Raw genomic sequence first — 15,287 nt, forward strand, 5'->3', positions numbered from 1 at the left:
CTGAGCGGACCAATCACAGTCCTTCAACGTTCACGTTAAGCGCGTTGACATGATGTGTAGTCAGGACTTTTTGGAGGTGCACGTCAGGCTATGGTGTAGGGTCATAATCGGGTCTGCGTTAATGGCGTAGGTCCGCCGTCACCGCTACACGGAAGCATAAATCAGCCTTCAGGGTGATGGAATACTACAATTTTTGGAGAAGGGCCAGTTTAGATCAGAGTGGGGATACAACAAGAAACATATAACATATGAGTAGAATAGAATGGAAGCGACGTCAAATAATATGATAATATAGCCTATAGGCCAACAAAACATCCAGTCTGGTGTTTGCGTCGATGTGATTGTGTTGTAGTCTGAGGCTCAACTCCCATACATCATCCGCTACAGCTAACGCTAATGCATTTAGCTAACATTTGCAACATCAAAATTTAAAACTACTAACAATCAAAACATAAACATAATATACTAAATAAATAATAATATAAATAGAGAAATAATAAAAAATAAATTTTATCGTATTGTAACTCCGCTGTTGGATACATATGAGACACTCGGATTTTGCCTTTTTAACCGCTCACTGGCAAACACCTTTTATTTATTTCCCCCAAAAATTCACTCAGCTGCATCTTTTGCAAAACAATAGAAAACTGCCCACTACTGGCACTCTAGAGGAATTAACATCAGTATTATATATCGCTATCCAGCAATCCTCAGAACTTTAGTTTAATATACAATAATTTAGGTAATATGAGTAAGAATTAACTCACCGTTTATAAATTGGTACACATAAATCCCAATATAAGTTAAGAACAAGCACTGAAGAGCAGCAAATGTCATCTAAAGTCATCCTCTGAAGAGTCTCCAACATCCAAATTACAGCTAATTATGTCATCCAAGATTTGATGGCAAATTATTTGTGGTGTCTAGTTATTTTAATTTAAATTGGCAAAAAACATAGTCTATATTGCCACAATGTAAAAGATGTCAGATTTCTGACCATGCTCCAAATTTCCAGTCAAAACTCAGTTTCCCAAAAATACGGTAGTGTCATGTAATTGAAACATTAACATACCGTTTACAGCATTTGTCTTGTTGCTTTAATGCTGGTAACCCACAATGCATTGCTAACTGCAGTAATAAACTGTTTAACACAAAAACGGTATTTTAGTGTTCAAAATTGGCCGTAAATTTACAATTTTTTACAGTGTACTTTTGGCCAGCAGTGTAGGCGTATTTATTTATTTATTTTATATATATATATATATATTTTTTTTTTTTATTGAAAAAAATCCGCGGTGGACTGAGATCGTGAAGTTTGAAGTGCGAAGTAACGAGGGATCACTGTATTGTCTTCAGATATGATAAAATACAGAAATTCGTGTAATGGGCTAAATATAATATTACTACTCTAATGGAGGAATTTTTGCATATTCCTACATAACTGCCATTGACGGCACTAGACGTCAAATCCATTTGATGTAGACTGGATGGCAACTAGTGATAAACTACCGTAACTGGTGGTAGCTTGCATTTTAGCCAGAGAAATAGCACATTTTATTTTTTAACTAACTGGCTGCCATTGACAGCACTAGACGTCTAATTGACTTTAGCTGAAAGCCTTCAATGGCAGCCAATTAGTCTCAATTCTAGTGGGAAAATTCGGGTTAGTGGAAAATTTTGGTAGCAAAACCTTCCGTGACATCTTTTTAAAACAATATTGATTCTTGTCGAGAGCATATCGATAACCTTTTGGGATAAAAAGTATATCACCTTATCGATATATTGTCACACCCTTAAGCACTGGCAGCATAGGAGCAAATTTAAAATCCGAAGAAAGAAAATTACCGGTGTGGGTAGTGCAATGCGAGAGCGCGCAGGACCACGAAAGCGCGCGTGCACAGCTTTCAGAACCAAGGACAGCATCCGCTTAGCCGGGAGCTGAATTCAGCGTGATCAGCCCCCACTCAAGCTACACGCACACTGCAGATGTCGTGGACGAGGACGTTTAACACGGAAGGAAGAAGCAAGATGTTTCTTCACAGCTTGCCTCTAAGATGAGCGTGCTGAGCCATCCGCATTGCCGATAAATTCTCAGCTTTGTCAGTCTACCCACTCCTTTTTTGGGACCTTGCTATACCTACATCGCTCCCCGTTCACACCGCCCACTCGCGCCGTACCTGCAACCGACTGCCCAAGTCGCGCTGCCGTCCAGAAGCCGCTCAAGCCGAGCCGCTTGCACCGGGGAGAGAGGAGCGCGTGTCGGGGGCTTCCGTTTGACGGTGCTGCTGGCGCAAATGATGCGGCTTTTTCTGTTGGCGGTGCTCGTCTGGTGCTCGTGCGCGAGGGCCGGCTGCGAACCGAAAATTGTCAACATCGGAGCCGTCCTAAGCCAGAAGAGGTACGAGCAGGTCTTTAAAGATGCGGTCACTCAAGCCAACCAAGTCTACGGACGGGACAAATTCAAGCTCACGGCCATCTCCGTCACTCATAAACCGAACGCCATCCAGATGGCTCTGTCCGTGTGTGAAGATCTCATCTCCAGTCAGGTATGTAAAGCTACCAAATTTAGCTCGCTATTACTGTATTTTCAACTTAACTCTTGAAGGATTTGTGAGCAAGTCTTTAAATGAAAAGTTAGATGGGGATCACAAAACATTTTCTGTACTCTTTGCCAATTTTACCCCTTTCCATTCAGTTGCCATGGTTACATCAGCATACCTGAACTCTGCATATATATTTCATATAAATTCATCCATCTGTTTTGATACCGCCAATTCGATGGTGGGCTGTCCGGAGCTGATCCCACTTTGGTAACAAGGCTGGGTGAATGCAGACTGTTCGCCTGCATATGGCAGGGTACTTAAAAAAGGCAGATATGCTAAACAATTCACCACCTTCTTGCCCTAGGTTAGTTAAGCTTGTCCTCAATAATGAAAAAAATATTTATTTACAGTGTCAATTTGCCACCATCATGCAACATTTATCAACAATCATACTTTACTAGCCTTTTCAGGGACAGTGCATGGTCACAATAGTGGACAGCTATTAAAAAGTTAGCACTTTACTAAGCATGTGTCCATTTTTAGTTATTTAAAAAAAAAAAACAAATATTAGCAATTATTATTTTATATTTTCCAAGTATTAATCATATATTTTATATATGTATTTTATAATTATAAATAATGTTAAAGGGATCCACGAATAGAAAGACTTGTAGGTTTAAAAGATGAACGTTATTATGAGTTAAAATAATTATATATTGAAACTCCTCTTGATGTTTTTGTTTTTTATATAATTTGTAAAAGTAGTTTAACTAGTAAGTCATCATTGTTGTTGACGTCACAGGGCGGTGACGTCACATGGTTACGCTGCCGGGTTTCCAAAGTGTGACTCTAGTGACATAAGCATGTCATCTGTTCAACCCTTTCAATTTGAACCCGAGAGGAACATTAATGAGCATGACAGCACTGTCGATATTTCACAAAACGAGCAGCAAAAGCAAAATGAACAGGAAAGACAGGATGAGACGTGATGAGAGTAGGAAAAAAAAACGGTGTTTTGCCAAACCGTGCTACGCCGGCGAAACATCTACAGGAGGAGAATTTGACACCCAAAGTACTACCGTGCGCTTTCAGCTTGCTTTGTTTAGATGCATGCAGACAGAACATACTAAAGATGCCTTAAGAAAATACTTAAAGGTAGTAATATCAAATACGGATGGTTTAAATATCCTATGTGACTAATGTGGTCAACAGATCTGCAATCTGCTTTAAAGCTACCATCACAAAACACTATGCTTAAAAGTATGAGAGGGAAACACATGCAAAAAGTATTTTGAGGCAAGGAAAAGGTAATAAAAGACTCAAGAAAAACACAAATAGTAAGTACTCGCTTAACCGATGAGCACAAGTGTTGGACGTCTCGCCACATAGAAGGAATCGCAGTAACCCGGTAACATTCATCGAGTGACAGTGACAATATGTGTCATCACCCCAAGCGTCCATAAAACATGGCACCTTCCGTTGGTCAAAACTTGAACTAAATATTTTAGATTTTTAAATCAATGGCAATATTTTATGTGTTTTTGATAACATATTTTCGTAAAAGAGAACAATTGTGGCTTATTAGACCCTACAAGGCTAAGTCTGAGGTTCCCTTGAATAAAAACAATAAAATTTAAATAAACTTTAAATGAATAAAAACAGAATTATACACTGGCCACGGCGCCAAGTAACACTTGAGTTCACACCCTCTTCGGCAGTCATAGTTTTTAACTCATTGCATGCCATCGTAGACAGCTTCTTTTCTCACTTACACAATGAGTTGCAATAGCACACTACCACTAGTGTTTAACAAGCCAAACGATAATTGGGAGATCTGCGACTCTGAAGATAGCACTACCAAGCTTCTCTGGCAAGATCAAAGCAGCGCTCCTGTCACTCATCGTCAACTTTAACAAGCAATCCAGCTGTCTAGCGAGCAAAAAAAGCAGCAGGAGAGAGAATGAAATGCTGTACGTGATTGGATCGGGACATCTCTATACAATACTGTGTTTATTTATTTTTTTAATTGAAAAAAAAAAAATCCACAATTGACTGAGGGCGTGAAGTTTGAAGCGCGAAGCAGCGAGGGTTCATCCAATCCATTTTGACTGGAGAGGCGAATGAACAAATGTCACTATCAGCCACAAAAATTACAATAATTACAACCATGTTACTCTCCCAAATTCATTTTGAACCATTATAATAAGAATAGAAAATGATTTTAACTAAATTGCTTGATAATATAAGAAATAATTTGATTGGATGTCACAAAAACAGTGTGGTTTTGGCAAATCTCATGAGCGCAAAGGTAAATGTAAAGGTCTTGTGTCATATAAAAATTTAATGGAGATTGTCCATTCAGGGTGAAATGCGCTTCGACTGTATGCCTGCTTCTTAAACATTCCTTTGTGCACCGTTAAACCACACATTCATTTGGATCTTTTCCAGCTGTACTAAAAAACTAAAGAGGTAGCACTTTTGAGGAAGCACCATTTGGCCAATTTGGCATCTATTCCAAATATAACACAAACCAAAAATACGTTTCGCAGTCCAACACAATGAACTCCCCCCACAGACAATCAGCTTTGATTCAGGGGTATATCACGGATGAAGGGGCAACTGTACATTGCAGAATACACAGCTGCAGATCTAGTGAAGTGCAACGAAATCCAGTGAGGAGTGAACATGGGGAAAATGCCTTGGACTATTACAGGCAGCCTGACAGGCAGTCTGTATATACATTCTCTGATAACTGGTAATGATAGTAATGACATTCAAGGGCGGCTAATTTTTTGCTAAAATCCGTTTGGTATTCAGTATTGTCACTTATTAATCTGCTTTTATAAAATGCAAAGTGTCTTTCTAGATAATAGTTATCTTTAAACTGCAGTACAGATTTAAGCAACTAAGCCCATTCCATAAGTAATGTATGGTAAGTATGATGCACCTTGGAGAGTTGTACACTTCTTTCACCGTATGCTGCTGTAATACTCAACACGGGTTTTGAAAACCTTACATCACGGCATGTCGAGGCATGAAATCGCTCTGCATCCTCCAACATAAATTAGACTTCATGTAATAATAATTATTTATAAAAACACCCACAGCTTGTGTGCCACTCTTCTAAGTCATCAGTCCTCTGCACGGTGCAGTAACTGTCATTTATAGAGGCTTGGAGAATAATACTGTCAAATCATGTAGCGCTTGCTCGATCGTAGCACGCAATTGACTGAAGGTCAAAACATGTGCTTTTCTATCATTTATCGCGGTTCAAGCGCATACACTGGGTCTAATTCAGGCAGAGTCAATGAAAGTTTTAATCCTCTGAATTTGGCTTGCGGGCGATCACGGTCACTGAGAGGGAAAGTCTGTGACAGATGGAGGAGTAGATGCCTGCGAGCAGCCCTTGGATGGCAACTCTCATTTTTGACCCAAACATACGGGCTGCTCCCGTCCAATAATGCACGGCTGCACACGCACGGCAAAGTCATTGCGCTTCCTCCACGATTACAATGAATTTTCTGGCTCCAATCCAGTTAGATTAATTTTCTGGGTGTGTAGCTGGTGGTCTTTGTGTGGGTATTAGTCTAAAACAATTGGATTGGATTAACATACATCTGTTGGCCCACACAATGAAAGCTTTTTGAGATACAGGATTTTTTTTCAGCCGTCTTCCTCTATTAATGTCAGTGAATAGTGGAAAGAAACGTTCAAAAACTATAAATATTTTTCCCACGTGCACACACAAAAATAAAATCATAACGAGGTAATCACAGCAGCAACTTCACATTTAGGCAATTCTTGTGAATAATCTAATTGTTAGAAATTGTAAAACTACTATCTTATTTCGACATTGTGTCAAGTGTAGCATTTTTAAATGACTGTTTTTATGTCTACTATTAAGTGCTGTCATTGACATAGTTTTGAAGTGGATTTAACCCAGAAAAAAATACATTCACTCCATCAAAACATGAAATAAAATGGTTGTGCCCTCATAAGAATTAAGTAGAATATTCATGAAAATCATAGCATTGCTATTTCGTAATGGTATTGGTTGTTATTAAAATAATGCCAGACCCCCTTGAAAACATGTCAGATGTGGATTTTTAGCTGGCAACAGGAAATCATCCATGACAGATGAGCATACTGACAAGCTAAATGCTTGTGTAAGTTTTCTGCAAAATGACAGTTCAGTCCCAGTTTATCATCATGTTAAAATTTAATCTCTTCAGTGCACTTAGTGGTGTACTGCAGTCCAGAATGTCAAGTAAAGCATTATATTTTCACCCTCAATTCACAGATTTCTTGTGCCTCCTACAGCTCGTCTATCAGTTTAGTATCAGGCCTTGTACACATGTGGTCAGAAGGTTTTGCACACCTTTGTTAAAACCAACAGAATTATCCACTTCCCTTACTGTGAAAAATGGGAGACTCAGTTATGTTGTGAGTTTGTGTGTTAAATTGTCTACATGTATTTTGTGGATTTGGAGAAGGCGCTGGACTGTGTTCCTCGGGAAGGCCTGTAAGAGGTGCTTCAGGAGTGCGGGGTACCGAGCCCCTTGGTAAGGGCTGTTTGGTCCCCGTATGACCTGAGTCAAAGTTTGTTCCGCATTGCCGGCAGTAATTCAGATTCCTTCCCAGTGAGGGTTGGATTCTGCTAAGGTTGCCATTTGTCACCGATTCTGTTCATAACTTTTGTGGACAGAATTTCTAGGGGTAGCTGTGGCCTTGATGGGGGTCCAGTTTGGTGGCCTCAGCATTGCATCTCTGTTTTTTACAGATGATGTGGTGCTATTGGCTTCATCAAGCCGTGATCTCCAACTGTCACTGGAACAGTTCGCAGCCGAGTGTGAAGCGGTTGGGATGAATATCAGCACCTCCAAATCTGAGATCATGGTCCTCAGTTGGAAAAGGGTGGCGTGCCCTCTCCGGGTAAAGGATGAGATCTTGTCCCAAGTGGAGGAGTTTAAGTATCTTGGGGTCTTGTTCATGAGTGAGGGTAGGAGGGAGCGGGAGATCGAAAGGCGGATCGGTGTAGCGTTCGTTGTGGTGAAAAAGGAGCTGAGCCAAAAGGGGAAGCTCTTGATTTATCAGTCAAATTACGTTCCTACCCGCACCTATGGTCACGGCCGAAATGAGTTTACTCCGCAGCGTGTCCGGGCTCTCCCTTAGTGAGAAGCTCGGTGCTCCGGCAGGGACTCAGGGTCAAGCTGCAACTCGTCCGCATTGAGAGGAGCCAGTTGAGGTGGCTCAGGCATCTGGTTCGGATGCCTCCTGGACGCCTCCCTGGAGAGGTGTTCTGGGCATGTCACACTGGCGAGAGGCCCCCAGGATGACACAGGACACGCTGGAGAGGCTATGTCTCTCGACTGGCTTGGGAATGCCTTGGGATCCTGTTGGAGGAGCTGGTTGAAGTGGCCTGGGAATGGGAATTCTGGGCTTCTCTGCTAAAGCTGCTACCCCCGTGACCCGACCCCACATTAAGCGGTAGATAATGGATGGGTGGATGGATGGATGGATGGATAGGTAAAATAAAATCATGAGAACAAGTCATAGGTACCATATTTTCCACACTTCAAGGCGCACCTTCAATGAATGGCCTATTTTAAAACTGTTATATTTAGATAGATAAACTCTTATAAAGAGCGTACTACATTATTAAGGGGCAGTAGTAGTAGTGGTTGGGGTTGTGTGATGCATCACTAGATGGAGCTGTGCTAAATGGAATGTCATGCCATGTTTAGCCATTGTTGATCTATATAAAGGTGCGCCTTTTATTGCGGAAAATACGGTAATTGAAAATTGATACTCCAATTTTGTTTTTGAGTTTCAATGCAAAGTGTTGTGCCCCTGCAGGTCTATGCCATCCTTGTGAGTCACCCACCCCAGTCCAATGACCACCTGACTCCGACACCGGTCTCCTACACTGCAGGCTTCTACCGTATTCCTGTGGTGGGGCTCACCACTCGCATGTCTATTTACTCAGATAAGGTACGTATATATATATATATATATATATATATATATATATATATATATATATATATATATATATATATATATTTATATATAAATGGAACTTTTGTCTGTGTGTGATTTCAAGAAAGCCCGCAAACAGTTTGCTGAAGACATGTCAACAAAGGACATGAATTACTGGAACCATGTCTTATGGTCTGATGAGACAGGCTTTCTTGTGTACCGTCTTCAAAAGAGGCTTGCTCCTGGGGTGACAGCCATGCACACCGAATTGATTTAGAATGCGGGGTATGGTCTGAGCACTAACAGGCTGACCCCCCACCTCTTCAATCTCTGCAGCAATGCTGACAGCACTCCTGCAATGAGTCACATGACATTTTGGAGGGAAAATGACAAGCAGTACTCAATTTGGACATTTAGGGATGTACGTAGTTTCTAAGGGGTGTACTCACTTTTGTTACCAGGGGTTTCGATATTAATGGCTATATTCTAAGTTATTTTTAGGGAAAAATAAATTAACTCTATTATATAAGCTACACACAGACTACTTTTCATTGTGTCCAAGTGTCATTTTGTCAGTGTTGTCCCATGAAAAGATATACTTAAATATCTGCAGAAATGCAAGGGGTGTACTCACTTTTGTGATACACTGTAATTGACATTGTATCAATATCGGTATGGCACTAAAATGATGTATCAGAACCATTACCTACCTGAGATACCGCCAGCGTCTGGTCAAGATACACCATCTCATCTTTATCTATAGTAGATGCCCAATCCCTTTGAAGTGAGAGGGTGGCCACTTTCTCCTACCTCAAATGGATTGGACATCTAGTGCAGTCAATGGCAGACAACGAGTTTTGCAGTCTTTGACCAAGCCATGATAGTAATTACTTGACAATCTAGTGAGTATGTCGTAATTTAGATGTAATTTAGTTTAGTAGTTTTTATTCCAAAACCGCCGTATTGGTACATCCAATACCACACAGCCGAGTGTCGGAATCGTTATCGGCAGCCATAAATGATATCGGTGCAACACTAATTGACATACAGACAGGGAGGATGGAAGGAGTCAGTCCCCAAGGAGGATTTCAAGAGCTTCCAAGATTAAATGGCCCATCACTGTCCATTACAGGATGGATGATTGAATGTCTTCACAGCTTGACATTGTAAGAACTTCATCAATAATAGCTTTGACCTGAATTATGATTTTATGAATCACCGACCACTAACAATTAACTTTTAAACAGATCACATAAATAAAATTCGAAGGGCCAGTTTAAAATCATTGACCGAATGAATGATGGATACTAAACCTATTCGTCCTCTGTGTGATGGATTTGCCGCATATCTACAAATGCCTCGCTTCTTTTAAGCATGATGGGGAATTCAGCCTTTTTGCCGGAACACTGCTCTCTTCTAAAAATATTTGACTTGAGACAATGGGATCTGAACTATCACAGACAGCCCAGAGGACAAAAATGCCTTCATCTATTAGGCCATATTATTTACTGTATGTAAGAAAATGACTTAGACCTGTCCAAAGGACAGAATCTGTCAGCGTGTTGCTAAATTCAACTTTCAATATAAAATGATCATGACATTCAGTTACTTAACCCTATTTTGGACACTTTCTGGCATATAAATGACATGGAAACTATAGTTGCACCAATACCATTTTTTAGTCTCCCACTGTGTGGTATTGGCAGATGCTGATATTGTAACGAGACCACGATGCTTGAAAACATATACAAAATATTTTTTAACCTTTTCGTGCTAAATAGTTTCAAACTCACTTGAATGTAAAATAACTGCTATTGTGACAAACATTGCTTACTAACCTTTGTACCCTACCTGACATGAGTGACAATAAATGAATAAACTCCTATTAAACTTGAGACTTTAAATGTTCTCAAAGCCATTTTTTAAAAATGTTTTTTTAATTTGGTGTCAAGCCTGATGCTCTAATTAAAGCAACACTAGGTAACTTTTCAACCTTTATAAAATATTTCTAAACATTTGCTATAATATGTCGACTGAAAACTAGTTGAATGACACCTCTTTTATAGCTTGAAGGAGTCTATCGCTTTCACCAGCACTAATTAACTTTGAGGAGGGTGGCAGGAACCCTGCCACACAAAAAAACTACAAATGTGCTGACTGCTTTACGGCATACGTCACTTCCCCCTTTCCCCATTCATTATAAAGATGAAGTCGATGCAAATGCTTTTGCACAAATTCTGTAAAGATGGCAGAGCAAAAAAAAAGACGCAAAAAGTTTTCCATGAGTAGGAAAAAAGGAAGGCTACCAGAATATACAGAATAAACATTGGCCCAGCTTTCACTCGCTGGGGTGACGCCTCCAACCTCCCCCTTAACCAAACTCGTCAGCGCTGACGAGTTCGCGTGTGTTGAGGGGTTAGCCACACTCAGCCACACGGTTGCTAACCGTAATATGCTATTGTTTAGCCACAACTGGGAGATTGATTTTATATTGATTGAGGATTTTACGAAACCGCGGGTGTGCACTGGTCCTCATAGGAAACGAGGCGGTGGTCCTCATGGGAAACGCAATCTTCCTTAAGGCAAAACACTACCATTTTTTTCCCCACCAAACTTAAAAATTACCAATTGTTGCTTTAAGTCCACAGTCAGTGCCATAACACATTTGTACATTAGCTAACTTAAGCTAGCAGAGGACACAATTTGAATAGACATATTTTTCTAGTTTTCCTTCTTTCTCATGAAGGAACATCTTAACAGATGCTCATGTCAATGTCAGTGTTCATTAAACTTCAAATTCAGCTTGGTATTACCGTTTAACATTGACATTTGTCCACCATTCAAAGTTTAGGCACTTAAGTCAAAAATATGACTGCTCAACTTATTATTGTTTTTCTGATCCTATGCTTCTTTATTTGCCTCATTGGCAGCATTCGTAATCGGTGGCCGTCTCAGGAAGGGCGGCAAGCACTGCTTGTATTAAGGTGGCGTTTTTAACTGGCGGCCATCTTGGGAAAACTGACCGACAGTGGGAAACTAGGCTAGGTTCATACTGCAGGTCTTAATGCACTAATTTAATTTTTTCGTATTTTTCCGACTCGATTGAGGCATTAACTTGGTGGTCTGATTATGACAAGTCTCATAGAAGTGGACCATTTCAAATCCCATCTGGGTCACTTTCGTATGTGGTTTAAATCTGACCTGGGCCACATTTTTCCAGAATGTAGCGGCGGTCAGAACTGTCAAGTCTCCCAAATCGGAATTCATGCAGCATGCGGCGCAGCTGTGATTTAGCGTTAGCTCCTAGTTTGAACGCGGCTTTTGGGGAAGGAGTGGGCTTGACAACAGTCATATAAAATAAAATGGGTTGAGGATAAGCATGCTAAGGATAAGGATGCTCGGTTTTCTCTCTGCTCCAAATGAGCAATATTTCAAGATTGCTTACATGTCCGGGAGTCGGGGCAAACTGTCCGTATGTGCGTGTGTGTGCGTCATGTGGAGTCATTTGTTTTGATGCTCCTGCGTATGCGGGTCAGTTGCTCAGCGCGTCTATGACTGCGAATTAGTGCGCATGCGTAATACTTGAACGGGCTCGATGGAAAAAGGCAATCTGAAGGCGCGCCAAAAAAACAAACGATATGACAAAAAAGATCGGAATTGTGCATTAAGACCTGCAGTATGAACCAAGCCTAAATTTCAAAGAGTATATAGTGTTCAGTATTGGCACGTTATTTCTTAGGACTACAAGCCGATACCGATGCCTGCATTTTAATGCTGTATCGGGGCCCCTACAAATATTTGTATCAGTATCGGTGCAACACTAATGGAAACACTTAAACTCTGGACGATTGACCGTGAATGTTTTCCAACCAAAGTAATGTAATGTTCATCGTATTTTATAACATCCGAAGATCTCCAACTTCTGTCTCATTCAATGCAGAGTATCCATCTGTCCTTTCTGCGAACCGTCCCCCCCTACTCGCACCAAGCGCACGTGTGGTTTGACCTGATGCGCGAGTTCAACTGGAACCATATTATCCTGATTGTAAGCGATGACCACGAGGGTCGGGCTGCTCAGAAGAGGCTGGAGACACTCCTGGAGGAGAGAGAAACCAAGGTGAGATGCTCTGTCTTCTGGGCTCATCAGCGCCCTTCTTCTCACCTCCTGGCGTTTGTATGTAGCTGTTTCGCTGTCTGTTACATGGCTACATCTTTCTCACCATTGTGTAAGCGTTTGCTAACATTCAATAGACATCAACAGTGTCTAATGTGGTCAACTTTGACAAAAGTTTGTGCGTTTATTTGCTCATCTTCACGTTGCTTTTCACCATAGTCCAAAATTATCCCATGTCTATCAACATTGGGAGCCAAATAGAGGACTTTGATGTGAGGCTTTGCAAACCATCATAGACAGAAGTCATAGACTGTTTTGGAGGTCATGGTTGGAATAATTTTGCTTTGAGATGTTTGTATTTATTTTAGCCCACTGGATGATTTTATATAGTGCGGCTGCATCCATCTTCGTGTGCCCCTGAGCTGCGGATATGGGTCACTGAAATGCTGATCTTCCATCAGGAAAATCTCACTTGACCTGTAATGTTGCAAAAGGGTGCTAGAGGAAGCGAAGAAAAGCATCTTTCTCATCCATTTAATAAGATGAAATTACCCAAGGGTATCTTTTTTCTTTCCACTTTCATTGTGCCTCTCTGGACCTCGTCGCTGTAATTGTGTATCAGAGTGAAATGAGTACCGATTCAGAGGTTTAATTAAATGAGAAGGCGAAGACATGGCCAATATGACGCTCTCACTTGAGGCAATTCACGGGAAGGCTGTGAAAGCTGTTGAAATAAGTGACCTGGATCCGCACTGATTAACACAAGGCTTTTTCAACATTGGTGTTTTCAGCTACTGTGAATTTTTAAAGGATGGTACTGACATTTAAAATCAGCAAGCAGTAACTCACAGGCTGCATTCAGAGGAAAAATGTCTGCATGAAAAACAATGGGTGCGAATACAGGACATTGGGTGTATGTCTACATACTTGATCGGAAAATGACCATGATCACAGAGATATAAGGCAATTAGAAAAGCCGTTTGATGACTTAAGCTTTGAGTGTTTTATGTGATGTTAAATTGTGTTTTATTTGGACTGCCACCTCATGTCGTTATGCTCTAATTAAAAGAGGAATATTCTGGTTAATCACTTAGTTGAGCTGCACTGATGCAGTAAATTGACACTATTTTTAGCGACGTGGCGAGCCATGAGCGAGGTCATTTAGTCACTGGGGGATCACTGACACCACCAGAAAAGAGATTTCGGACACGTTAGACTTAGTCAAGGAGAGCAAAAGTGACTAACGCAACATAAAATATGAATGTCAGAATGTGGATGCAAAAATAGAACACTCAGGAAAAAACTACTCGGAAAAAAAGACAAACACAATTTCTTCTCATGTGGAATACTGCCAAAATGTTGCTAAGTGGAGAGATGTGCTTTGCGATAAATGCTTTAGCACTCAACTATGATTCAAACGTCATTTTTTAAACATTCAAGCAGCTTTAATATTGCAGCATCCCCTGAGAATGAAAACATACAATTTATAATTCAGCTTTAACATTCCGTAATAGTATGTAATTGGTGTTATATTTAGTGTCTGACATTACATTTTACTATTGAATTTCTGTATCTTTGTGGAATAATTATTCCACTGACTATTTAAATTACATTATCAATGTACTATCATATGCAAGATAAAAGGATTTAAAATACACTATATATATTTATAATATAAATATAACGAACAGTATCTCAACCTACAGAAATATAATACAAAATTAAAAGGCCCCAAATTCTTCCTTTTGTACATAAATCAAGGGCGTAGGTTTGGTCTGAACATTGGTAGGGACGATATAACAGCATAACCTGCATGTACGCTTTCAGCTGGGGACGGGACATTCATAATGATCAATGCAAAATAAATCTGTTGATATGTACTAGCTTTTATGTGTACTGGTTAAGCCTACACTGTTCAATTCAAACCTTTGTTTTCTAAAACTACTACAGTAAAGCAACATTTTGAAAACTTCCAGAAAAAAATGTCCGAATTTTAAGAGCAAATTTAAATTGCCTTATTTGAACTTAAATTATATTAACATACAAAATAAATACAAGCTTGCTAATCATCTCTTAACGATCCAGGAATTTTTCAAAATAAATCTGTATTGATTTATACTAACTTTTATGTGTATTGGTTCAGCCTACACTGTTCAATTCAAACCTTCGTGTTCTAAAACTACTAAAGAAACATTTTGAAAACTTCCAGAAAAAATGTCCGTATTTTAAGAGCAAATTTAAACTGCATTATTTGAACAAAGCTTAAATTATACTAACCTACAAAATAAATTCAAGCCTTTTAATCATCTCTTATTGATCCAGGAATTTAAGAAAAATAAACATTTGTCTTAAGACCACTCAACAATGTCTAAATAAAGTAATTAAATATAACTGAAAAAACTTCTTTGTCAGGGAATAACAAAACAAAACTTCTTTGTCAGGGAATAACAAAACAAAAAATAAAAAATAAAAATGGAGCTGTCCTTCAGTAAAACACTACTGCTTTTGTCCACAAGCACAGCCAAACTCAACAAAAAAATGAAAGCTCCTTTGGGCTGCTTTAAGACCACATAAATAAAATAAAAAGTAAAATTGGGGAGAAAGGGGTGGACCTCGCTTTACTACATTTTTCACAGTTAATTTAACGTTAA

General features: G+C 39.8%; 1 protein-coding gene across 11 annotated transcripts in view; it reads left to right on the top strand.

The window, feature by feature from the left end:
• The first annotated feature begins 1,887 nt into the window (after positions 1-1,887).
• The window catches only part of LOC130905305 (glutamate receptor ionotropic, NMDA 1), a 62,201-nt gene continuing 48,801 nt past the window's right edge, over positions 1,888-15,287 (top strand). For 7 of the 11 annotated variants that reach the window (XM_057818572.1, XM_057818573.1, XM_057818574.1 and 4 more), the window contains exons 1-3: positions 1,889-2,546; positions 8,400-8,534; positions 12,463-12,639. In XM_057818572.1, the coding sequence (XP_057674555.1) occupies positions 2,295-2,546; positions 8,400-8,534; positions 12,463-12,639 (564 nt within the window). In that variant the 5' untranslated portion in view covers positions 1,889-2,294. Of the gene's footprint in view, positions 2,547-8,399; positions 8,535-12,462; positions 12,640-15,287 lie in introns of all 11 variants that reach the window. The other 4 variants (XM_057818567.1, XM_057818578.1, XM_057818576.1 and 1 more) reach the window with 2 other exon arrangements.

The sequence above is a fragment of the Corythoichthys intestinalis genome, chromosome 17, assembly GCF_030265065.1.
Source record: "Corythoichthys intestinalis isolate RoL2023-P3 chromosome 17, ASM3026506v1, whole genome shotgun sequence".
Taxonomy (NCBI): Eukaryota; Metazoa; Chordata; class Actinopteri; order Syngnathiformes; family Syngnathidae; genus Corythoichthys; species Corythoichthys intestinalis.